At 40.1% G+C, this 27,069-nt stretch overlaps 1 protein-coding gene across 1 annotated transcript in view; it reads right to left on the bottom strand.

The window, feature by feature from the left end:
• Positions 1-482: 482 nt before the first annotated feature.
• Positions 483-27,069, bottom strand: part of gfra2b (GDNF family receptor alpha 2b) — a 104,020-nt gene continuing 77,433 nt past the window's right edge. Inside the window, exons 5-9 of the mRNA XM_073829889.1 lie at positions 15,603-15,712; positions 14,315-14,455; positions 13,884-14,071; positions 4,165-4,209; positions 483-1,824 (exon numbers count right to left, since the gene is read on the bottom strand). Coding sequence (XP_073685990.1) covers positions 1,672-1,824; positions 4,165-4,209; positions 13,884-14,071; positions 14,315-14,455; positions 15,603-15,712 — 637 coding nt within the window. The 3' untranslated portion in view covers positions 483-1,671. The remainder of the gene's footprint in view (positions 1,825-4,164; positions 4,210-13,883; positions 14,072-14,314; positions 14,456-15,602; positions 15,713-27,069) is intronic.

Raw genomic sequence — 27,069 nt, 5'->3', positions numbered from 1 at the left:
TCTTTCAATCAACAGTTTTATATTTATCCATTGCTTTTGTTATATTTTTCGCACGGTTTCATTGAATTAGTTTTTCCTCATTAAACCTGTTACCCTAATTAACACTTTTCTGTTTCAATTTACAGTTTGTAATGTTGGGAATCACCTCATAGATGGTTTCTTTGATTCATGACTTATAACTTCTTAACAAATACTTTTGTAAAAAATCCTTAGCGCTAAATCAATGGAAAAATACGGCCAGAACCAAGGTCGCTGAAAACATCAGCAGAACATTTTGGGTGAAGATCAAATTGGCTGTCTCTGATAAAGACTATAAAAACATTTGTTCATAAGAATAATGTTAAACAGGGTCAGTTTTGATTTCACGTTGACTTTAAATAGTCATTTTAGGTAACACGCAGTGTTTCAAAACCTATTCCAAGATAATAACTCAAACCTAATTTAATTCTGCTGCAGATGCTGTTGAAGTCACGACTCTTCGAGACATTACTAGGATGTTTTTATTCAGTTTTAAACAAATATTTCTGACACATTCTTGAGCCTCTGTCTTGCCTCATTTTAAAGCATCACAAACGAACCAAGACCTTTTTGAGTCATAGGAGCTGCTATTTTTGAACGTCTGAAATCATCTCAGTCGGTCTTGGCGGTACTCTGCAAGTGGCACTGTCTGAAACCATTACATAAGAGAGAGGAACAGAGCAAAGACAAAAAAGTAAGGCCACACGATAGATTGCACACTATAAAATACACCAACAATTGACCCTCTCCGCAAATGGATCTTTTGTTCCGCTCTCCCCGGAGCATTTTTCTTTGAATATAATCCAAGTCTTTTGGCAAGAAAGAAATGATTACACATAATAACAGCCTAAGACGAACATCATTGGCACTGACGGCTCTCCATGGTGATACGTTTCACGTGGCTCTACGCTTTTGTTCTAGTTCCCCGCGTCGCTCGGCTTTCCGGCACATGCTAAAGGTTCTTTAGAGATAAAACAGGAAAAAAAGAATCTCATATACTTACAAATATCATTATACACATTGTACACAGGGCAGTATGATCCAAATCTTGCCAAACTTGTCGCGATTGAACCCTTGTAGTTTGCAAGACTTATAAAGGGCACACATTGAGATTTCATCCATGTTGTTGTTGTTGTTGTTGTTTTTTGAACAAAATAATCATTTACATGGAATTATTAGTAATGATCAAGGCAGTGAGCACTATTGTACTGATGTGCGCGGGGGAGATAGCGAAGAGTTTGTTTTTTATAATGGATGCTCTATATCTCTAGGTAAATATACAGAGAGAGTTCATCAGTAGGTCACATGATTGCATTCTATAGCCTGTTCTCATAATATTGGAGAACACGGTGGGCTACTTTCCTTCTGGCATAAGAAGACATTTGTAGAAGTTCTCCGTGTTCAGTGTCAGCCACCGGTGGTTCCTCACTTTCTAATCAATGGGGCAGTGGTGTTTCAAGTCTTTTAGAAGCTCCTCCGAAGGATTTGATGTTGTTTTTTTGTTTCGACTGGTTTTTAAAGATGGCGTGTGATACACACATACACACACACACTAAGAGAGAGAGAAAGATCAATGTCACTTTAGAGAAGTTCTTTGATTGAGGTCAGAAGAATCCATCAGATGCTTCCTGGTGTTGTAGAGTCAGGCTGTGTTTACAGAACCTGATTGACCAGTGCAAAGGCCAGTGTCAGTGTGGCGGCAGAAACACTGATTGAAGTCACAGATGAATGTCTGGCTCTGTTGTTGTCAGCCTGGTGAGAGCCCACCGAGTCAATGGATCCCTCCATATTGGGGTTCAGCACATTCTGAGGAAATATTACAAGCTTTTTTAGTTCAAATATTCAGATTACAGGTCATTCCCCTTATTCCAAGTTACTCACTACTCAGTAATGTTAAAAAATGGATATGTTTGTGGTATTTCTTGAAAAGCGTATAAGAAACTTTCATGAATCTGCTCTTGTAAACCTCAGGCACTTAAACTTAATCTTAACTTGATTTGATAACTTGTTTATTAAATCACAATGACTGTTGTTGGCTTTAAAGGACGGTGCATCTAAAAATGAAAATTCTGTCATTAATTACTCACCCTTATGTCATTTAAAAACTGTAAGGCATGCATTCATCTTCGGAACACAAATTAATGTATTTTTGATGAAATCCGAGAGCTTTCTGACTCTGCATAGACAGCAATTTAACTGACAGTGGTGGGACCAAGTCATTGTTTTGCAAGGCACAAGTAAGTCTCGAGTGTTTGCATTCAAGTCTCGAGTCAAGTCCCGAGTCAAGACAGACAAGTCCCAAGTCAAGACAAGCAAGTCCAAGTCGAGTTGCAGGTCCTCAACTTTAAGCTTCAAGTCGTAAACAAGTCATTAGTGCTGTTTGCCTAAATTAGTGTCTCTGTATTACTACAGTAAAATTAAAGTCAATAATAATCTATTAATATTAGCTGGTAAACAGTAAGAATAGAGTTATTTTGTTAGTCGTTTGGTTGCAGAAAACAACAATCTAAATCCACAGGAAGTGGTGAAGTCATGCAGTCCGTTGACAGACAGATCATTAACGGCTTGTCTATGTGATTTAGATTACTTGTAATATACAGACGATGAACCAAGAAAAATGGACATTCTACATCAGAATGCTGGCTCCTGCATTAGCAGCGGCACACGTTATTATTGAAACTTTCGTGAACACATTTCGAAGCACAAAAAGTATTCTTGTAGCTTCATAAAATTACGGTTGAACCACTGATGTCAAATGGACTACTTTAACGATATTCTTAATACCCTTCTGTGCCTTGAACGTGTCAGTTGCATTGCTGTCTATGCAGGGACAGAAAGCTTGCGGATTTCATCAAAAATATCTTAATATGTGTTCCGAAGATGAACAAAGGTCTTACAGGTTTGGAATGACATGAGGGTGAGTAATTAAAGACAGAATTGTCATTTTGGGTGAACTATCCCTTTTATAATTTGACCAAAATACATACCCAGCTATGTTCTAAGAACATTGTGCTAATGTTCCCATTGTGTTATAAAAACATTGTTTCTGAATATTCTCTGAACACTTTTTAAAATATTAAACTATTTTTGTTTTATTGTTTTGCAAACGTTAAGAATATTCCATTTTTATAACTTTCCAAACATTTTAGGAACATTACTTTTGAATTTTCTGTGAACGTTAGGAAGGACTAGATAACTCTGAGCGAACATTCTATTGATGTCATGTGTTCATAACTTAACAGAACCTTTCCAGAATGTTAGCCAAAATTCTGAAAATGCTCCTTGCTAGCTGGGTAGAAAAATATGACGTTTTAAGGTAGTTATTCCATGGAATGTCTGGATACTGGATTCTGATTGGCTGGCAGGTGTGCAGTAAAACCGTTTAATGCACAGGTAGTTCCAAGTCAGTTTAATCACCGTTCTATATTAATGCGCTGCTTTAATTGATCCACGCAAAAGCACAGAGAGAGAGAGAGAGAGGTCGGAGATCGCATTGCGCTGCGCACATACATAAACTTCTTGTCAGCGTTTGCCTGCGATCCTTATTAAAATAGCCTAGATACTAGATCGCTACATTATATTCCTCAGCAACGAGGTGGTAAAGCTGCTGTTTTTGAATGAATCGTTGTTTGTAGAGAGAGAGGCACACTCGCACAGCATGCAGGCAGGTAACGTTATGCACACACACAACTGTCATCTCTCTTGCCTTCACACTCTCTCTTGGTCGATCGATAATCTACTGAAACAAATGCTATATTTCATTCAAATAAATGTGATCTTACCGGACTATTTAATCTCTGAGTCTGATTTGAAGCGGGCAGAATGCTAGAGCTGCGTGTCATAACTGACGAAAATAACCGTCTTTTTTATCCATTCAGTCAGATTTTGCGCTGCAAATATCAATCCTAGTTTTAATTTGTCTATAACCATGGAATAAGCGGGATAATCAACGGCTTGCCGTGCGTTAAAGGATTTAAAATGCACTTCGCGGAGGCAACCACCCTCCGCTTCGCGTCGGGCGGTTATTAGCCTCCACGTCGTGCATTTAAAATCCTTTAATGCACGGCAAACCGTTGATTATCCCTTACTTAACACTTTCATAATTATGTTATATATGATATATTGTGCAGGTGAAATATATCTTACCTCATCAGCACATTCAAAACTGTTAGAACACTTCTGCTCACTGTCCTGTGAAAATAGAAATAATTCATATTCTTAGGATCATTTGACCATAACCTGCATACTGTTCTGTTCAGTCTACATCTGTACATAATTTCAGTCCAAGACATACACTAAGCTGTAGTGGAACTGTGTAATATGGATGTCAAAGTTGAAGTGTGTAATTTTTTGGATGTTACTTAGCTTAATGCTTAGCTTTTACATAGCTTAATATGAAGAGACTTTAAGTAGGTTATTTGTAGGTTGGTTCCCATGAAAAGCGTAAACACTGTGGCACTTTCAAAACACAACTGTGTTTGTTTGAGCATCTCAACAAGCTAGACAAAACAACACCATCTCAACCAATGGCATTCAGGGTGGGGCTGTCTGTTTGACTGACCAATGCACACATTATAAACCTAACCTGTAAATTCTCAGTAAATGACAGAAATCAGTTGATCGTACTGAAGAGGGAAGTTATGCGGTCAGTCGTTTCATAAGTGTGCAAAACGTCACTTATATCAAAGATGCTTTAAGTGGGGTTTTCTGATGCCATGAAGCAGAATAAATGCATTAAATACTCTTAACCTTTGAAAGGTATGACACATAGTCATGCAAACACTTAACATGTTCAAGAAGTTCTCAGCTGCATATGGTTTGTTAGCTGCAAAGCAATATTAAACGCAACACCTTGTCTTTGCAAGAAAAAAAAAAGCCTCTTTGATGTAAAACCATAATTAAGCAGCTTTATGAAAAATTGCACAATGGTGTGCTTGATGGATTCCTTAAATCGCTTTTTCCATAAGGAACAGGCAAAGTTTTTAGAGCTGAAAGAAAGATAGCAAGAAAGAAAAAGAAAAAATTATTATTATTTTTTTTACCATATAACACTGACTTCAGAGGACTAACAAGCTGCTTGAAACGAAAGCAAACAAACAAAAACCCTAGCAGAACTTCACAGGCATGGTGACATTAATAAGCATTATTAATAACTGATAGTTTCAGTGCCCTATTTAACAGCACAGTCAAATCCCAGGCTACATCAGGAAATGGATTCATCTCAGAAAACATGAATTTCCTTTAGTATCCATCTGTACACATTCCATGGCAAATTCGCTAAACAGTTGCGGCCATACACCCACAGTATTTCAACGGAAAAAACCTGCATCATATTCACCCACCGCCTGTAATCCAGTTTAACCAAGCGCTTTGTACTCTTGTGTAGCAACATTAGCAACAAAATGCCATTAAACTCTGTGATGTTACGTGCTTTTGGTGTTGTCTATGCATCTTGAGAAGTTCCAGTAATCTGTCAGCTAATTTATCTATCTGTTTGGATAGAAAGCAACTCTTTTGTTTCAGCATCTGTCCAATTTCATGACATTTCTTTCCACGCAGTAGATAATCATGTTTTTCTGACGTTTTTCTTCATATGAACAATTGGTTCTGTTCACACATGACCTTTAAACAAAAAATGCAGTTAGATTTATGGAAAACCATTTTGTGAAAGCAGCTATTGTCATTCTGTTCAGCACAAACATGCCTTCTTTTTATGCAACTATACCAATTTTCTTCTTCAAAATAAAATGTTGCCTTGGGTGAAATAGCATTTGAACGGAGATTCAGCCAGCACAATTATCAAGTAAAGCAATCTTGAAACAAACTAAATCTGATGTGTTATGCCTGACAATAGTCTATCTACCCTAAAATATCCAAATTGGACTTTTTGTGGGCACAACTGCACAAAATGTGCAAAAACTGTATCTTTAGGGGTGTAACAGCTTGTCACTGGGAAAGTACCTTCAAAGAAACAGCTTTGTACCTTCTTTACCGCTAAAAGGTTATTAATTGGGTTGGCTTGAAAAAGTCAACTTACTGATCTGCTATTTACTTTAAGTTGCTACTTCTTCTGAGTCAAAATTTAGTCAGTATCTCCTTCTAGAGCTTTAAAGCAACAACCACCAAACTTGAAGACCTTCAGACAGCTTATGGATTTCTAAAATCACCCCAAATCCCATAGAGGGAGTGATAACTGGTTGGCTGCTTTGGCTTGCTGGTTTTAAAGTGGTTTTGACCACTTTTTGACTTAGCTGGTTAAGCTGGGAGACCTGCTTAAAGACCAAGTTTAAACCAGTTACTTCAAGCTTACCCTGCTGAACAAACCAGCTAAAACCAGCCTAAGCTGTTTGGCTGGTTTTAGCTGGTCATCCAGCCTGCTTAAGCTGGTAGACCTGCTTAAAGACTAAGCAAGCTGAAACCAATTACTTTCATCTTAAACTAGCTAAGACTAGACAAACTAGTTTAGGCTGGTTTTAGCAGTTTTTTTTTTTGTTTTTTGTTTTTTCTTTGGTTAAATCTGCTGGTTGTTATTCTTCTAATCATGTTAAAAAAAATGCTGTCGACATGTTAATCAAGCTGATAATCATGTGTCAAAAACATGTAGCAACCGATTATAAGCATACTAGAAACATGCTAGCAATGTGCTAAATCATGCTAGCAACGTGGTAATCATGCTAATCTTCCATGCTGAAAAAAAGTCTATTTTTCTGATAGAACTCCCTGCTGAAAAAAAAAAAAAAAAAAAAAAAACACAGCAAAAACCAGCCCAAGCTGGTTGGCTAGTCTTAGATGGTTTTAGCTGGTCTCCCAGCCAGGCTAGGCTGATCAAGCTGGTTTTAGCTGGTTGTTCCAGCTGGTCTTCCAGCCTGACCAGCTAAGACCAGCCAAACCAGCTAAGGAAGTTGCCAAAACCCCTCTAAAACTAGCCTACTGATCAGCTATGACCAGCTAAGCCCAGGCTGGAAGACCAGCTAAAACCAGCTAACCATCTTAGGCTGGTTTTAGCTGTTTTTTTTTTGTTTTTGTTTTTTTTAGCAGGGTTGTCTCCAAAACATTAAAACTTTAAACTTGAAAACTTTTTCAAGTAAATTCTTCTTTTTTTTTTTTTTTTTTTTTTTTTTTAGAATTTGTCATCAAACTTTACTCATCTTGGTGTTAATATGCGCCCTTTAAAGGGGTCCTATTATGCTCTTTTACAAAGTCTTTAATTTGTTTTTGGGTGCACTAAAACATGCTCTCATGCTTGGTGGTTTGAAAAACACATAATTTTTTACATAATTTACATTATTACAATGGCTTTATTCCCAGGCTGGCATAAATGGCTCAATTAGTTCCGGTTTCCGCCTTCCGAAAAACCAAATGTATTGTGATTGGTTAGCAGTCCCACTGCGTTGCAATTGGCGAACAGCTTAGATGGCGTATAGTACTGTCACGCCCCTTCCCAAAGCAGCAAACTAGATTAAAGTGATTCTTACGTTTTAAATATGGATATTTTTCTTACGAAAACACAACGGATCGCTAAAGGAGGCTTATACTGACCCCCCGGAGCCATTTGAGAAACTTTTAATATGGATCGACTTGTTTTGGACTGATGGAGAGAAACACTTGTCTATGCAGTTCAGTTCTAAAGCTTGGGAGAGCCAGGATTATTTTTAATATAACTTCGATTGCATTCGTCTGAAAGAAGGAAGTCATATACACCTAGGATGCATGAAGGGTGAGTAAATAAAATGCTACAGTAGTGTTGGTCCCATCGTCAGCCTGCGAGATCGCCGATACATGATATTATCATTATCACACACTGCACGTCTATGGCGCGGCTCCGAAGCATCCAGGGATGATCGTATGTTTCGACCCGCTATACCCCACATGTGGACGGCGCTGCTCTAGCACAGATTCCAGAGCAGTTCGTGGACACTTGTTTGGTCGCGGTCAATGTTCGCATTTTTATGAGCCGCCCTGCGGCTTGCTGAAGCGTTCCAGAAGCGGCTGTCAATAATACATTGCTAAAGTTAGGCGAATCCCCCACCCACAAACGATTTTAATTTCTGTAGGCGGGATACCGCGTTGTGACATCATTGCATGCAAAAACAAACAAACGCTGTAGTCCAAACGAGTCGTTTGTTGTTGTTCTTAAAAAGGGATTTTTTAAAAACAAAATATCTCCCTTTGAAGTGGACTTTGAGATTTGTAACTTTGTAGATGTTTTTTATGCCCAAACATACACACCACACACTGGCTAAAGTTCAAAAAGTGAAAAAGCATAATAGGACCCCTTTAAAGGTAAAAAATATACAAATGACAATGTACAAAGTAAATCATGATATACTCTGTATATGTATCAGGTGAAAATCTAACCATTATGAACATTGCTATGTTTGTGGAAAGCTGAAGTTATTATTTTTTTAAAGAGACATGACATGTTTGAGTACGGCTGCTTATTCAATCAACACATTCCATACTCTCAAATTCTTTACCACTAGCGCAAGTTTAATACGCTCAACTTGTAAACGCACCAAGTAATCAAGTAGATACGAGCAGCCGTGTCAGACAACCACTTCTCAGAGATTGACTGTTGCCTCCTACGACAATTGCCGGAGACATAAATTAAAATAGTTATTTCCCGCACGACTATATGATATTTCTGTCTGTGGAGTTTTCATAATTTGTTTCAGCATGGATGAGAGAGTACAGTCATTTTCTTCAGTACCCAAGGGCTTATAACTGAATCCTCAGGACTTAGGACAGAACTGCGAGGCACGATAGGATGCAAGTGGTCACACTAAATCATATCTCTATAATGCAGGCCCTTTCAAACTTGGATTAGCTGACAAATTAGTGTTTGTGATGACATCACTCATTTACATAGGATTACATAGCTTCCTGCATGCACGACAAATCATACTAACATCCTTGAAATCAAAGCGACAATCAACATACACTATCTAGAAACACGATTTTCATGGGCCACATTCAAACCTTAATCTTCCATCTGAGCACCAAGGCTCAATATTTCATGATTTTCAGGTATTACAGACCTCATTGGTGTGGACAGCCATGCTGCAGGTCCGCTCTAAATGGCCCCTGCATGAGCTGACAAATGCTCTCAGTTTATGAATTATTCACCTGCATACTGAATTATACAAAAGTGTTTTACCTTCCACTAGACACTCTGCATATCTTCAGGTAAAACATGATTTTTTTTTCTCCCAAAGAGGGATTCAGCTTTCCTTAGTTATTTTGATGATTTTAATAGCTAGTGTCCTCAAGGTTTGGCCTAGATTTAAGGGGGGTTTAATGGAATTTGTGTGTTTTGCTTTTGTACATGCACAAAGCAGCGATACACATTTTAGCACTGATCTTGACATTCAGGGCAGTTTTGATGTTAGTATGGCATGTACAGGACTATCCACACTGAATGTAGGCTTACAGAAATACTAGCACTATTGCCCATTACACTGACAAAAAACAGGGTTTCTAGGAGAATATTGTATATAGGGCTGGGTATTTATCGCATGATATAAAGTTGCTTGGTAAATGATAACAAGAGTTTGATAAATGTTCGTTATAATGTTTATGCGGCAAAGGCTGAATGAAAGAGCTCCAGTTTTTTTAAGCGTGCCACACTTAACTTTTATCCGCTCGGTTCAAAGTTCAACTGGCGGTGCGGCATGGTCCAGTGTGAAGCGCTTAAATTCAGCGAAGAACGCAAATAACTCAGTTTATAGCCAGATGATACAGTGCTCACAAACAGGAGAGCAACGATACAGTCAGAAGGCTTTTTAATCTAAGTTACTATAATTTACCATGGATTTACTGTGGTAACTCTAACTGCACAGTGGTATTGTGTCAGGAATGTGTGTATTCGTATCGAATTTTATTATATTATTAATGTAGAGACATGTAATAAATGCACTGAAGGAGGAGTAATGGAACATAATTACAGTATTTTTTCATGATTAAGCTATAGTGTTTATGCATTTATACTACATGTATTTAGACTACTGTTTTTCATACAAATACATAGAAACCAAATTACATTTTTACCATGGTACTTTATTTGTGGTTGTAACTGTAATCTAAATTTCACCATATAAAAAAAGAGTCTACATCTGCATCCTAACTTAAGCTACTATCTATGAAAACCCGTTTCCGCGACTGAATAAAACATAAAAAAAGGTTATTGTGACTTTTTATCTCACAATTTTGACTTTTTTTTCTCAGAATTGTGAAATATAAACTCGCAACTGCGAGTTATATAGTCTGAATTGCAAAATATAAACACAATTCGCAAATATGTGATATAAACTCATTTCTGTGAATCCTGTGAACAGTCTTTTTTTTTTCTCCTCAGAACTGGTTTTATAACTCGCAATTGCAAATTTATATCTCATAATTCTGACTCTTTTTTTTCTCGCAATTGCGAATTTATATCTCATAGTTCTGACTTTTTTTTCTTCTTGCAATTGCAAATTTATATCTCATAATTCTGACTTTTTTTCTTGCAATTGCGAGTTTATATCTCATAGTTCTGACTTTTTTTCTTGCAATTGCGAGTTTATATTATGCATTTGAGCCTATATTTCTCAGAATTGCGAGATTATATTGTGCAATTCTGACTTTATAACTCACAATTTGAGTTTATATCTCAAAATTCTGAAAAAAAAGTCAGAATTACGAGATGGAAAATAAATTCTGTGAACATATCAGTCTTTTTTTCTCCTTAGAACTGTACGTTATAACTCGCAATTGCGAGTTTATATCTCATAATTCTGACCTTTATTTTTTTGCAATTGTGAGTTTACATCATGCATTTGACACTTTATTTCTCAGAATTGCGAGATTATATTGTGCAGTTCTAACTTTATAACTCACAATTTGATTTATATCGCAAAATTCTGAGAAAAAAAGTCAGAATTGTGTGATATAAACTAATTTCTGTGAATTCTGTGAACATATCAGTCTTTTTTTCTCCACAGAACTGGACTTTATAACTTGCAGTTGTGGGTTTATATCTCACAATTCTGATTTTTTTCTCTCGGAATTGTAAGTTTATATCACGCATTTGAGACTTTATTTCTCAGAATTGTTCATATTTCAGAATTGCGAGATTATATTGCGCAATTCTGACTTATAACTCACAATTTGAGTTTATACAGTATCTCACAATTCTGACAAAAAAGTCTGAACTGCGAGATGTAAACTCACAATTGCGAGAAAAAAAGTCGCAATTACCTTTTTTTTTTTTTTATTCAGTCGCGGAAACAGGCTTTCATAACTATCAAATGTGTATTTCTAAGAGACAAAAAAAAACATATTGTTGATATTATGAGGCAACACAAACCTGTTTCTTGATTTTAAACAATATTATTTATTAAATTTATTTATTAAATTAAATTTTTTTTTATTATTAAATTTTGTTAATTTTGTAAAAAAACTTAAAGGGGTCATCTGATGCCCATTTTCCACAAGTAATATGATGCTTTAGGTTCCTAATGAAAAGTTTGTAATATACTTTGATTAAAAATTCTCAATGGTAGTGTAAAAAAACACTCATTTTACCTGGTAAAAAATGGCTCTGTTCTCAGGAAGCGATATCAGTACCTGGCCCTTTAAATCATATGAACCTCTGCTCACCCCGCCCCTCAGTTCTGTGGGGCGTGTAGACAACAGTTGAGGGTAGAAATAATGATCGCGAGAGGCTTTGAAAACACATCTGTGCAACTATATCAGTTTGAACCGGAGTTGGAGCCGGAACAAAATGACCCCCGCGAAGAAGTTCGGCAATTAAGGCTTAAACAAGGCGTTTCTGAATGGTTAGTAAACCTAATGTCACTTTGATATATCTTTGTATGTACTGGCAGGATAGCGTACTGAGAGAGATACGAACGCGATGTGTTTACTGAGGTATAGCTGACTGAACAAGAGCAAATAAGTGATCGATTAACATAACTTACCCCGTTGTAATACTGAAATACATAAATGCTAGTGTTATGGTCTTTACTCGTATGCAGTTGCGGGCTGTAAACACTATTTTGCAGGCATTGCGTTAAAGTTACCATTCTTAATGCAGTTATAACTGATCCAAAATGATTTAAAATAATTGTACATGACTTCATAAACATTAAAAGACACCGTTTTAAACCATCTAGCGTTACAAAGCTAAGCTTAATGTAGTTTTACGACAGCATACACAGTTTGCAAATAAACAATCACCTTAATGCATTGTTCATTATAAACGTGTGATTATGAATTATATTGAGACAGATTTACATAGAGAAAATGACATAACCATGTTCTCTGAGAGTGTAAGTTACACTTTAATTCATCGTGAAACGCGCTAACTTTAGCACATTATTAGAAAAGGTGATTAGCAAAGATTCATAGAAAAAGAAATTACACTCACTTCTTCTGGTGAAGATGAGGCAGGAATACTAATAGTTGATACAGATCCATTTTTCAGCAGCAGTTTCTCATATAATGGTGAGAAATGATTAGCGTAAACATAAACCTATTTAGGTAGATCAGCGGCACATTCCCTTCAAAAATAAAATTCAGCCACTGTGTCCTCAGCGGCTCAGATGTCGGTAGTAAATGATGACTGCTGTGTTTGCTGTTACACCCATCAACTGTACTCCACACTCGCTTAGGCGACATTCTGCTCCAGCGTCGAAACAATGGCTGACAGTTTACTTCTCACTCGGGGCGGGTCTATGCTAAACACTACTGTCTATCATCTGTTGTGGGAGTGGCCTCTGTCGGTGTGATGGCACAACGACAGGCATCTGAGAACGGCTCGATATGAGAAGGAGCAAATTATTTACTAAATTAAAAGAAAACTACTGGGTGGATCTTTTTCATTCTAGGGTGGTTGTGTACACACACTCCTAACACACATTTCAGTTAAACAGCTTGTAAAAGTGCATGTGGCACCGGATGACCCCTTTAACTATAAAGAATAGTTTAAAACCACAGTTAACCGTCTGGTTTTTCCAACTTTCACATTGGAGCAAAAATCTGCCTTTAAATTTGACATTTATTGTGATAATTATCGATATCGACTGATATGAGAAACATTATTATGATAATTTTTTGTACATATCGCCCAGCCCCTAATTGGATAATGAATATGTTTTAAGACTTTAAAAGTGAACAGTTGAATTGTCATTAGCATAAGGGTTGCCAAATCTGTGTAACAAAACAAAACTACTGGACAAATTTAAATTAGCCCAATATGTCAAACTTTTAACTTGAGGGGGGGAAAACAACCCACAGCCACAGTTTAAAAGTAAAAGTAAAAAAAAAAAAAAAAAAAACTCTCAAAATTGCTATTGGCTAGTCAATCAAATAGCCCCGCCCCAAACTCACACTACTGGTTGAGCTGTTGCTGTGTCAGACTGGTTAGGATTCTCAAACAAACAATGTTTTGAAAAAACCGTAGCTTGTCAGCGTTTACACTTTTCTGGTGAAACCAACCTCCAAATAGCTTACTTATAATTGTCTCTGCATACTACACTCTTAAAAAAGGTACAAAGCTGTCATTGGGGCAGTGCCCTAAGGTTTAAAAGCTAAAGGTACATCTTTGTCCCTTATTGACCTCTAAATTTGACTTATTAGCACCTTTTAAAAGGTTACTGCCTTAGTGATAGTCTTGTATCTTTTTTTATGAAACTGTAGACTGAACTGGAATAGAAAAAAGTATTTCAATATTGGAAAAAGAAAAACAGCACACTTCATCTGAAAAACTTCTTCAGGGCCCCAAAACACCCTCAGGCCCCAGAGGGTTAAATTCCGTCATTTTTTAGCTTTGGATTCACTAGGTAATAATGTAGCACAATGCAATGAACTGAAATTTTCAGACCTACCTGAAGATTGGCACATGTGGAGAAAACACATGCACTGTCTATTTGCTTGACATCATTTGAGTTGATGACATGTTTGGTGATGATAGCTGGTTGCAGATTGGTCCGCACTGATGGGACCGCCGACTGAGACTCCGTGATGGGAACTAGACCCGCATCCGTGCCATAACCGAATGCCTGGATAGCGTTTCCTACAAACCGAAACACACACACACACACACACACACACACACACACACACACACACACATGCAAATAAAAACACATGCATGAAAAAGCCATGAAAATTTTATGTGGGGGAAAAAACAGACCCTCAACAAAAGAGATCACATGCCCGTAAGACATAGCGTTTCTCATTAATGTGCTATTTGGGTTAAGCCCATAAGGATGGCTGTTCAGGCCGTGAGGTTACGTGAGGTTTCATCTCCACTCACTCAAGCAAGTGTTCTCTCTGAAGTCTCGGAGGAAGGCCTCACACTCCGCTTCATGATTTCCACTGCCTCGACAGCCACACCAAGGGGAAATAGTTATGTTGGTGTGGCTCGCATCCACATAGTTTGGAGTCACATCTGATCCTGTAAGGCCAAGGGTAGAAATTCTCATAAATATTCATTAGGTAGGAACATGTTGGTTTATAGATCTCACTGTCTGGAGTATAATGTGCTGTTTGGCTGAGTATAATGGCCAGAGGTTGTTGGTCTGCTCTCTTCTAGAGATCTGTTTGTTCACAGCACGACCGTAGATTTTTAACCCCCCAGGATGCATTTCAGGTAAAAGGCTAAAAGAATGCAATTTAAAAATTGCTCTGATGATTGGAGGCCTACTTTGCACAGCAGAAGTAGTCATTATTTTAGATTTTTTTTATGAAAATTGCTAAAAAGATTTAAAAAAAAAGTCATAATGTAAATAATACATTTGTGCCTTAGGACAAATAATATATTTGTGTATCCGAACTTTATTGCATTTTTGTGCAAATTCATATGTTACTTTGTAAAATAGCTAGTACTAATACAATATTTGTTTGAGTTTAAGGTCATTTTTAGACTGGTTAGATTAATCGATTAATCGAGTACAAACTAAATGTTTGTTTACACAATATATGTGTATACTGTGTATATTTATATGTGTATATATAACAAATACACACACATACATGTATATATTAATGTAGGGTACAACCGGGCTAAAGGTGCCCGGGGGAAAAGGCATCTTTGATATTACTTTTCAAGATACACATGCAAATTTGGCTGACGCTTGACAAATTTTTTGATGCGATTAATCGATTCGACAGAACAAATACTTATATATTTTAAATTCACCATATTTTATAATGTAATATTTTAATTCTTTCTAAAAACTGACCAGAAATCATGTAAGTAACACACACAAACACACAAACTATTAGACTTTTTTTAGTATAAATATAATACATATTTATGTTTAAAATAAAACAATATTATACATACATTTATATAAAGTTGATTTTATTTTTTAGAAAAAGGGACCCTAAGGGGATTGTTATATTTGAGATCCTGGGCTTCAAAACATTTGAATACCCCTTCTCCCGTTCTTTATAATCTTTCTTAAAAGTAAAGCTCCTGATGCATCACTAATTAAAACAGCTAAAGAAGGCAAATACATGTTCCCCAACAGTCAGTCCATTAAAATGCAATTCCAAATACTTATTATTACCGTGCAGCAGATTTTCCCATAATCACTCACCAATGAGTCCAACGTAGGACACCAGACAGCCGTGGTAGTTATCATTAGGACAGCTTGTTATTGAATGCGGTGTCGTCTGGCAATTCATGTGGAAGTCTGCCAGCCTGGATCTAATCCAAAAACAAAACAAATTATAGAATTTAAGAGGCCTGAAACATTTTTAGCACATTCGACTGAATGGGATTTAGATGCACGATTCAACTAGTCTTTCTATATTTATAAAGCATGATTACACTACATGACGCAGAAGAAAGGATGGATTTTCAGATACTCAAATAACCGTCTGCACCTTCTCTGTGAGGTGCTCCAAGAGTCACACGCTTTTGGATCGAGCTATAAAGGAAGGTTTATTCTCAGAGTTATTTATCGCCACAGCTGCATCCGCTATCATCAATGCTCTAATAACCAAGACCGAAACAATACGCAGGAGTGAATGTGCAATATGAGATGCATTCTGTCAGGCCTAACTAGTGTCTAGTGGGGTTCCAATTCAAGGCCATTTGCTGCTCGACTCCATGTGGTATTTCTTCAACTCAAGCAATCTGCCTCAAACAGCCTCTTCCTAGGGGGTTGCGTGCATTCAGAAACAGATTGCTCCTAGCACTAGACCTGAGGTGGGCAGGGGGTCACATTAGTACTTATTCTTGAGTATGAACTCTCTCCCCTAGCACTTTACACACACATAAACTCTGAATAATAGCCCCGCACAGCCTTCCCTCAAATAACGCCAGCGAGATGGAGATCTCGGGCTCGCTGCCCTCCTGTGAGACCTTGATTAATAGTGAATCATCCTACACGGCAGTATGGACCCCTGACTCACCGACTCAGCTACGGTGTGAATATTAACCGAACCGTTCTTGTGGTTGGGTCCACAGGTGTTGCCTACTGGGTGTTTACCTCCCAGAACAAAGAATGGTATCTGCATCGCTCTTATGAGCCCTGGCCGAAAAGGTCATCCTTTCTACTCGGCTTTATTGACATGGAAATGGATGTTCTTCTGATGCTTTTTGTGCTGGATTTTCACCCCGAGCTTTATCTCCAGATAACCGCCGCCGTGACTCACGGCAAAGCCGGCAAGGTGTGTGAAATCAGCAATCAAGGAGCGGCGCATGCTGATGAGACTGCAATCCAAAGTGGACCGCTCTGAAAGGGCGAACTGAAGTGCTCCCGAATTATGGCACTAGCAGTTCAAAGATATTACTCAATTATTTAAATTCCCAACTACATCATAGCTTCTTTTTAACAGAGCTGGAGTATAACAGTGCAACTAGAGGACACTGCAGAGGGATGTCACATAGGGTCAGCTGTAACACCATCAGTTTAACCAATAAGAAATAAGCTACACTATCATACATACATAATCACCAGATGACACATAAAGGCTGCTCAAAATGGGACATTATAAGCTAAATGGGCCATTCTACAGATTGTATAATATCCAAGGTACACATTTCTAATAATTGTGCAGTTAATAAGTAAATTTCAGAAAGGTTATATTTGTCCTCTCCACAAATTTGTCACCACTGCAACACAGTAATAGATAATTTAAAACGAAGGGTTATATTGACCTATTAAGATTTAGCTTACATATTCTTTGTAAATGTATATTTTTTTCTTTTTTATTAAAATGTTTTCAGAAGTAAATCAATAACAATTACAATTTTAACAACACTTCAAGAGTGATTTATGAGATTTTGAATATTTTTTTTCTTTGTACAAGGTAAAAGGTTGATCAAACTGATTTCAAACTTAAGGATTTGTTAGCCGAATTCTATCTTAACATCTACTGTAGTTGGGAATTCAGTATACTTTATTTTTGACAAAATATACCATGTTTCAGTCATGACAGCACATTTCCAGTAGTGACAGTTTGTTTTGGTAGTAAACACATCACACTAAAACACTACTAAAACATACTAAAATACTAAAAATGTGCATAACTAAAAGTTTGTTTATTTCCCCCAAATAAAAGATTACGTGTTCCCTTTTGTCACTACCGAAACTGTGACTGTACGGTAGTGACAATTTTATGGGTTAACACCCCCAAAAACAAAGATGTCACTACTGAAACATCACCAAATGTTTTGGTCGTGACTGTTTCGGTAGTGACAATTTTAGATACTTTTGAACCTAGCTCAAAGATGCAAATCAGCACATGGTTAGCTAGCACAGTTCTGAACGGTTGTACACATATAAAAACTATGTTATGTTAACTCCCAAAAAAGTGTGTTTAATATAAAAATGGTGTTCGGTAGTGACATTCTTTAAAGTTACACACAGATTTTTCATACCTTTGAACACATTTATCTCAATATGATGGGGCTTATCTACTCACCTTCTAGCTATGAGAGAGAGAAGGATAAATACATATTTCCTGGAACAACATAAGGGTGAGTAATTAATAACCGAATGCTCATTTTTGGGTGAACTATCCCTTTAAGGCCACTGAAGAAAAGTTTAATGTGCATTCAGCATGTCACCTCACTTAGCTCAAGTTCTATGCAAAGATCATGAATATTCTATCAGTCTACCATCATGATTCAACCCCATGAACTTAGACAGCTATGTCCTGAAGCACATTTGTGAAGCGTGTAGACGTGGCAGTAAAAACTCTTTAAAAAATGAATGTACAGTTTTTACCTAAAGGAGCTTTTTCTACTGCATCCAACCTATAAAAATACTCTCATTCCTGTAATATATGTATTTAGGACTATTTATTAGCTTTAATTTCTTTGATTTGAAGAAAACCAGTTAAATGTAAAGTGTGTCATTTCTACACAACCAAGAGAAACAAAAAACAATGATTGTTTTCAAACATGTTTCTAAAACACTCCCCCACCTGCCACTGGTCAACCAAACAGATAGCCCTGCCCTCAAACTCACACTATTGGTTGAGCAGTTGCCGAGTCAAACTAAAAGAGATGTTGAAAGCATCACAAAAACAACTTGTGAACCAACCAACGAATGCCTTTTTGCAAATTAGACTGAGATTAGAAAGCATATTTTAACATTTTTAACATTAAAAAAATGACAAAGCATTTTTAGTGTTTGATAATTTCTCAAATTATCCACTTGACAATGGTGGCAAGTTGAGCTCACAGCACTTCAAATGACAGAATATAACAAATAATGTTTTCAAAAATATGTTGGGTCTGAGGAACGTTCCTACAGATTAATAATATGGTTATATGATGAGGTTTAAGGTTTTAGTTTTAGGTGCACATGGACTGTCTTGTTTTTCTATTAAACCAGGAACATAATAATGGCGCTTGCCTAAATTAATGAATCCCTCAGTGGAGCTGATGATTTACATTGTTAATTACATTCTGGCTGGCTCAAGGAAGCAGAAGGGTGGGAGATGTGTAAATGAATGCCCCTGGTAACAGGTTTGCAGGGCTGGAGTGTTAAACCATCATCATCAGCATTAATGTTACCCGCTCCCCCCAGGAGACATCATGAGCCCACTATGTCATTCAGGGACATCTGTAAACGGATGTCACCTTCACTCTGCCAAACATCATGTGCATAGAATCAGTCAGACCTGTGGCGACTTGCAGATGATGAACAAGGGTTGCAGAAAAATAATACCAGGGTTTTTAATGTTACTTTGAAACTAGCTGGTCTAAACTGGTCAAACTCATTCATTCAGCAATCCTGTAAACAATCAGAATCAATTAAATGAACACATTTGCAGTTTTACATCTGATCCAGTTTAATCATAGTTGTGCTAAATCTAACAGTGGTCTAGACGCTCATGAATTACTCATGAATTGCCACAGATATAGTCTTATGCAGTCTAACTTACCTACATTTTCAGTAGCCCTAAATGAGATTATGTACCCAACAAATACTGCTCAGATTGTAAAACTAAATCCAGCTTAAACTGGACGCTGTTATTTGGAACATGGTAGCTGGTATCTAGCTGGCCAGTCTAAGCTGGTCATTAGCCCATGAACATGTTCCAAAACTAGCTTGACCACCTTTAGCTGATATGGCCCATCTGGTTTTGCGGATGGTCTTAGACAATCTAGCAGCTTAATGACAATATTAAGGCCAATTGTTGCTGTTCAGACAAAAAAAAAAAAAAAAAAAAGACAGGCTGAATTAAAAGTATAGATAACCTAAAATAGAAAATTACCCCATGATTTAATCACCCTCAAGCCATACTAGGTGTATACTAGGTTCTAGGTTCAGAGGGTGAATAAAGGCCTCCTGTAGCAAATCGATGCATTTTTGTAAGAAAAATATCCATATTTAAAACATAATAATCACTTTAAACCAGCTTGCGCCAACTGGTTGTACACAGAAGTTTCCTTACTTTAGCAAAGGAAAACCAGTTCCTTCTCAGTCGGTCTCTTTGACGTCTCGTCGAGACCGACGAATTGGGATATCGCCTGGATAGACCAATCTACTTCGTGTGTAAACTAAATGAGCCAATGCACATTGGCATGCATGATTGCATCCAGCTGCGGCTGATCACAGCGTGAGCATATAATGAGCAGCAGGTGCCATGCATAGACAGCTTTTCGCTTCGGAGCCGACCAGTCAAACTGACGAGTCAAGAAGCAGTTTTTTTCAACACATCTCTTTTTCTTTTTGTGTTGGTGGCACGGCGCTTCAGCGGCGGTGGTCTTCCGTGTCGAGTGGAAGCACACAGCTGGTTTTCACCACCCACCTTCTGTGTTGCTGCGGCCATCTCCCCTGTGCGCTTCAGCACTAAAAGAGCAAATTCCTAAAATAGCGAATTTCTAAAAGAGCTTCACAGGTGAGCGTCTTTATAAGACGAGGCAATTACAACATGCCTTTCTCCCCGTGCGTTTCTGGATGCGGACGTTACCTGGCGCCGGGTGATGGCCATGATCGCTGCCTCACGTGCCTGGGCACTCAACATGCTGAGGCGGCGTTTGTGGATGAGTCATGCCCCCATTGCGGGAGGATGACTATCACGGAGTTGCGGACCAGACTCCGCTTCCTGCAAAGGGGCGGGGTTCCAGTCCCTCTTGCCAGATCGAACGTTCCTCCCGGCAAACGCAGGGGGGGCGTTACATCTGAAAGCAGGGGGCTGGCCGGTCTGACGGTGACGGTGAGGAATTCCCCGCCGCCCCAACCGGCGGGAGTTCCTCCTTCCACCAACGCTCCGTTGCCACTGAAGCTCCCAGGAGAGGGGGCTGGACCTCCTCTAGGGGTACCGCCCGTTACTTTTGGGGCTCCCCCCGACGAACAGATGTTGGTCACGGCATCAGAGGGAGAGCCAGACCTTTTTGGGGAGGATGATGGCACACTGTCGTCCGCTGGGCGGTCAGCGGTGCCGGATACCGACCCGGAGATGATGGCTATGCTTGCCCGGGCCGCCGAGAGGGTAGGGCTTGAATGGAATCCTCCATCACATCCCGAGCCCTCCCGGCTGGATGATTGGTATCTCAGGGTGGCCCGCGCTGGTTCTCAGCATCACACCCCAGTGCCCTTCTTCCCGGAAGTGCATGAAGAGCTCACTCGGACGTGGACGGCACCTTTTACTGCCCGAAACCGCTCGAGTGGGACCTCCTCCCTCACCACCCTTGGGGCTATATGGGCGTCCCGCTGGTGGAGCGTGCTGTCGCGATGCAACTGTGTCCCGCCGCCGCTTCCACTTGGCGGGGCAGTCCGTTGCTCCCTTCCCGGGCCTGTAGGCACTCGTCGGCTCTGATCGGCAGTGCCTATTCGGCCTGTGGCGCCGCTGGCTCAGGCACTGAAGGACCTGTACGAGGGTGGTCACGACCCAGAAGTTCTCAGAGAACTTCGTATCGCCACGGACCTCACGCTACGTGCGACGAAGGTGACCGCGCGGTCTCTGGGTCGTGCCATGTCCACTATGGTGGTCCAGGAAAGCCATCTCTGGCTGTGTCTGGCAGACATGAGGGACTGTGATAAGACCAGGTTCCTCGACGCTCCCGTGTCCCAGACCGGCCTCTTCGGTGACGCGGTGGAAAACTTCGCCCAGCAGTTCTCCGCCGCCAAGAAGCAGACTGAGGCCATCAGTCACATCCTGCCCCGGCGCGCAGCTGCTGCCTCCAGCCGGCCGCCGGACGGGCCCCCAGCTAACTTGGCACATCAACTGCCTCGAGTTGTTTGCAATACGTCTTGCCCTCCTCCGAGTCAAGGGGCGCTTACGAGGCAAGCACGTGCTGGTCCGTACAAACAATATTGCGACCGTTGCGTGCATCAACCGACAAGGTGGTCTTCGCTCCCGTCGCATGTCGCAACTCGCCTGTCTTCTCCTCCTGTGGAGTCAGAAGCATCTGAGGTCGCTTCGTGACATTCACATTCCTGGGTTGCTCAACCATGCGGCCGACGAGCTCTCATGACCTGCGCTTCCTGGAGAGTGGAGACTCCACCCCAGTCGGTCCAGCTGATTTGGAGACGATTCGGGGAGGCTCAGGTAGACCTGTTCGCCACCCTGGAGACATCTCACTGCCAGTTGTTTTACTCCCTGACCGGAGGAACTCTCGGCTCGGACGCACTGGCATGCAGCTGGCCGCGGGGCCTTTGCAAATATGCGTTTCCCCCAGTGAGCCTTCTCGCACAGACACTGTGCAAGATCAGGGAGGACGAGGAGCAGGTCCTCCTGGTAGCCCCTTACTGGCCCACTCGGACCTGGTTCCCAGAACTGATGCTCCTTGCGACAGCCCCTCCCTGGCAAATTCCTCTGAGGAAGGATCTACTGACTCAGAGACGGGGCACCCTATGGCACCCATGTCCAGACCTCTGGAAATTACATGTCTGGTCCCTGGACGGGACGCGGAGGTTCTAGGTGACCTACCCCAAGGGGTAGTTGACACCATTACTTCGTCGCGAGCGCAATCCACAAGACATGCCTATGCCTTAAAATGGAATCTATTCATTGACTGGTGTTCCTCTCATAGAGAGGACCCCCCGAAGATGCTCGATCAAAGCCGTGCTTTCCTTTTCGTTGCAAGGGTTAAAGCGTAGGCTGTCCCCCTCAACCCTTAAAGTCTATGTGGCTTTCATTTCTGCCAACCATGACCTCATAGAAGGAAGGTCGGTGGGGAAGCATGACCTGATCACCAGGTTTCTCAGGGGCGCCAGAAGGTTAAATCCTCCTAGGCCCCCTTCCATACCCTCTTGGGACCTGTCTCTAGTGCTCACAGCACTACAGCAGGCCCCCTTTGAGCCTTTGCAGTCAGTTGAGCTGAAGTTTCTTTCAATGAAGACCCTGCTCCTGCTTGCACTGGCCTCCATCAAGAGACCTGCACGCATTTTTGGTCGACGAATCGTGCCTAGAGTTTGGCCCGGCGGATTCCCAGGTAACACTGAGGCCCTGGCCTGGTTATGTGCTCAAGGTTCCTACCACTCCCTTCAGGGACCAGGTGGTGAGCCTGCAAGCGCTGCCCTCTGAGGAGGCAGACCCAGCCCTAGCCTTGCTCTGTCCCGTCCGAGCACTAAGATGCTACATTGACCGGACACAAAGCTTCAGGACCTCAGACCAGCTCTTTGTGTGTCATGGAGGCAGGCAGAAGGGGAATGCCGTCTCCAAGCAGAGGATGGCCCACTGGATAGTGGATGCCATTACCCTGGCCTGTCAGGTTCAGGGTGTACCCTGCCCCCTCAGGCTGAGAGCACACTCAACTAGAAGTGTTGCATCCTCCTGGGCGTTGGCTCGTGGCGCCTCGCTAAATGACATTTGTAGAGCTGCGGGCTGGGCGACCCCTAACACGTTCACTAGGTTCTATAGCCTTCGTGTAGAGCCAGTCTCCTCCTGTGTTCTCACCTTAAACAGGTAGAAACACAGAGAGGCCTCTGGCTCTGGTCGGCTTGCTATACTGCTCCAGAGCATCCCTAGAGTAACTCTGTCGAGTACCTCCGCTGAGCTTGACAGCCTGACGTAGCGGAGCGTCCGGCGTCAGGCCCTCACTCGATGAATCCTTCAGAACTGGTAGAGTGCTCCACATAGAGACTTAACTGCATCTCTTATATATTCCACAGTGCGCCCTAGAGGCTGTTTGTTTCCCCGGTAGACCATTTACCATCTCACGAGGGTTCAATCACCTCCAATCTTCCATATATCCTGAATTGAGTTATATGTGTATTGCTCCGAACCTCCTACAGAAAGGACGTGAGCTCCGCACATTCCCAGTGCTCCAGCCTCACTGAAGTAGGTGGTGCTATGTTATACGGTGATTGGTTTTCCTTGTTTCGAGCCCTGGCGGAAGCCAGAAAAGGGGCCCAGGAGGCTCGCTCAGGCCCGCTGTACGGCCGGGCCTTGCTCGGCTCCTCAGCGAAAACCTGTCTATGCATGGCACCTGCTGCTTATTATATGCTCACGCTGTGATCAGCCGCAGCTGGATGCAATCATGCATGCCAATGTGCATTGGCTCGTTTAGTTTACACACAAAGTAGATTGGTCTATCCAGGCGATATCACAATTCATCGGGCTCGACGAGACGTCTCCGTTCCCTCCTTCAGGGAATGAGGGTTACAATACGTAACCGAGAGGTTTCCTCTTGGCTTATATCGAAATCCTCCAACATTTTTCTTTACAAATCCTCGTTTTGTACATTTTCTTTGTACACACAAAGAAATGTTTTATTTTGGATGGATGCACTTTATTGGACTTGTTTAAGACTGATGGAGGGAAACACTCGCCCATGTAATTCTAAAGCTTGGAAATGCCAGGATAATTTTTATTATTACTTCGATTGGATTTTTCTGAAAGAAGGAAGCCTGAAGGGTGAGTAAATAATGGGTTAATTTTTATTTTTGGGTGAACTAACTCTTTAATTAAGGCCTTTTGAAGTCAACTGATGTGCTTGTGTAAGGAAATTATCCATATTTAAAATTTTATAAACTACAATGTCTAGCTTCCACTTGCTGTTGAACGCATGTTCACGAAAGAGTCACATTCCAGTGGATGACGTAGTTGTAGCATAAGTACTGATGAAAAGTAATGAACGCAGAATCGCAGAGGAGAAAGCAAAACAAAACACCCTTAATGAATTAGAAGTACAAAATGAGGATTTGTAAAGAAAAATATCAGAGGATTGCGATATAAGCCAAGAGGAAACTGGTTTTCCTTTGCTGTAAACAAAACTTGGGTCTTTCGAGACATATTCGAGCATATTCTTACCGGAGCTTACGCTACACCTATGTCCTACGTCATCCGCTGGAAAGCTATTCTCTTGTGAACATGCATACGACAGTTAGCGGAAGCTAGATATTATGTTTTATAAAGTGTTAAATGTGTATATTGTTCGTACACAAATGGATCGCTTCACTTCAGAAGGCCTTCATTAACTCCCCAGAGCTTTGTGGAGTCCTATTTATGATGGTTTGATGCACTTTATATAGATTTGTTATTCATTCAGTCTTAAGTGCCTAGTAAATCACATACATGCTGATCAATGCCCTCATTCTGGACTACATTATGTTGAATCTAAAGTATTTGTGATATAATGTGTTTGTTGTTTTTGTTATTCTTAGTAGCTAGTATATTCTCCAACCTGATCTCATGACGAAAACTGTGGGAACTTTTTTGCACAATGCGAAATATGTACCGCCATGTACGTTTCGTGACCTATTCAATGTGAAATGTCCACTGAGTGGTGCTAAAAAAGGACGTACATATGGTATGTTTTATGTGATGTTGGTTTTGTACATGTCACCATTGTATTTACCATTGAGTGGCTCTATAAATCTAATGCTCCGTAATGTTTTAAAATAACGTACCATCTGCACTACACCTAAACCTACCCGATAGTATGAACAAAAGCGAATGTGGCGTAAAAACGCAATCGCAAACATGCTGTTTTCACGGCATTTGTACCAAAGGATTCCACATCCTAAGTGCAATTCTGTGTAGGCTGAGCTACCGAGCAAGCTTGTTACATCTGGAAAGAGAAACATATGGAGCTGTAATCATGTGTACGAAAACGATTACAAGTGCTTGCTGTTTTACCACCTCTAGGGTTCATTTCTGTTGGAAACTGCAGTGATATGTACTTATTGGTACGTATTTCACATCTTGCGAGAAAGTTCTAATGGGTATGTTTTCATCATGAGATCAGGTAGCTAGTACTGTTATTATTAGCAGCATTAGCAATACTGGATATATGATGTAAACATAGCGGAGCTCATTGGAGAAGATCCAATGTAGAATAAACAACTAATATGAGTGTACACTGAGTGTAAGAATAAATCCTTTCTTTGGCCCCACCTTTTTTAACTTTCACAAAATTATGGCGCGTACATCAAAATGACAAATATGTTTCACTCTTCAGCAGCGAATCATGGCAGCCCACTCATTTCCTAATTGGAGTGTTTATCACTGATGATTTAGGAACAGATGGTTGGGGTGCTCGTCCTCTTCATACTCTGGCCTCATCCCAGCATGGATATCCGCAAACAATAGACAGCACACACTCGGACAAGCAGAGTACCAAGGCCAAATATTTCAGGCAGGCAATTTTAAGGCCATGTCTCTTTTGGTTTCTACAGTTCATTTGAAAATGATCCTTCAAGCTGTTAGGAAAGATCCTCTCAACTTTAACAGGTCCACAGAGTTTCTGAACATCTCCTGACTGTGCTGTACTAAAAGTCCATTTTGGGCATATTTTCGTTCAAGAATTCTTTAGTCTTTAGCCGTTAAGTAAAAGTGAAGCACTGTTTTTTAAACTCCAAACTTGCACCTGTTTTTACTGTGATTTATTTCTTGCGACTGCATGTGTGTGCATATTTTACGGTTGTGTGGTTAAATTTGCATCTCCTAAGAAGTCCGGGAGTCCAGCGGGATTCAGGACCATGAGCATGAAGTCTAAGCAACATGACCATGAATCATTTACACAACTCCTAAAGGCACACTGAATCTAATATCCATGTCACCTGACTCAAATAAGAGTCTGCGACTGGCTTTTCCAGCTTTCAAGCTTAAGCCAAAGCTTCATCTTATTTAAAATGCTTTAGGACAATTTCAAATGCTCAGATTAATCTTATTTGTGTTCAGGTATGAGAAGGAAAAGCATCTAAGAATGTATTGAAATGCACCATTAAACACTGAATATGTTAAAATAAAAGAAAAACTGAGTAAATGAAAGCAGCCAGAAGCTTTAAAGATTAGAGAGATACAAGTTCCAAAATAATAAGTAATTGTAGTAATTGGCATGAGAAGTGTCCTTTTATTTACTATACTTGTCCTATTACAACATTGCAGTTGGCCGATGGATAATGTGCCATAGGGATGGATCAGTCATTATTCAGTTCAATTACATATCCAGAAGACGTTAAATAATGTCTTTTTTGAAAAATAGTATCCTACTTTGAAAGCTTTTTCCTAAACTAACTATAGGACATTTGGTGTCTCTGAAAAGTCTTCTTTAAGACACTAAGATTACAAACAAAATGCCCTTTACAGAGGACTAAATGAATGACATGGTTTTGGAAAGTTATTCAAGTCAGGCATAACAATACATGTGAG

The sequence above is a fragment of the Garra rufa genome, chromosome 23 (assembly GCF_049309525.1).
Source record: "Garra rufa chromosome 23, GarRuf1.0, whole genome shotgun sequence".
Taxonomy (NCBI): Eukaryota; Metazoa; Chordata; class Actinopteri; order Cypriniformes; family Cyprinidae; genus Garra; species Garra rufa.
Note: the sequence above shows the minus strand (reverse complement) of the source record. Positions and strands in the feature narration are given on the sequence as shown.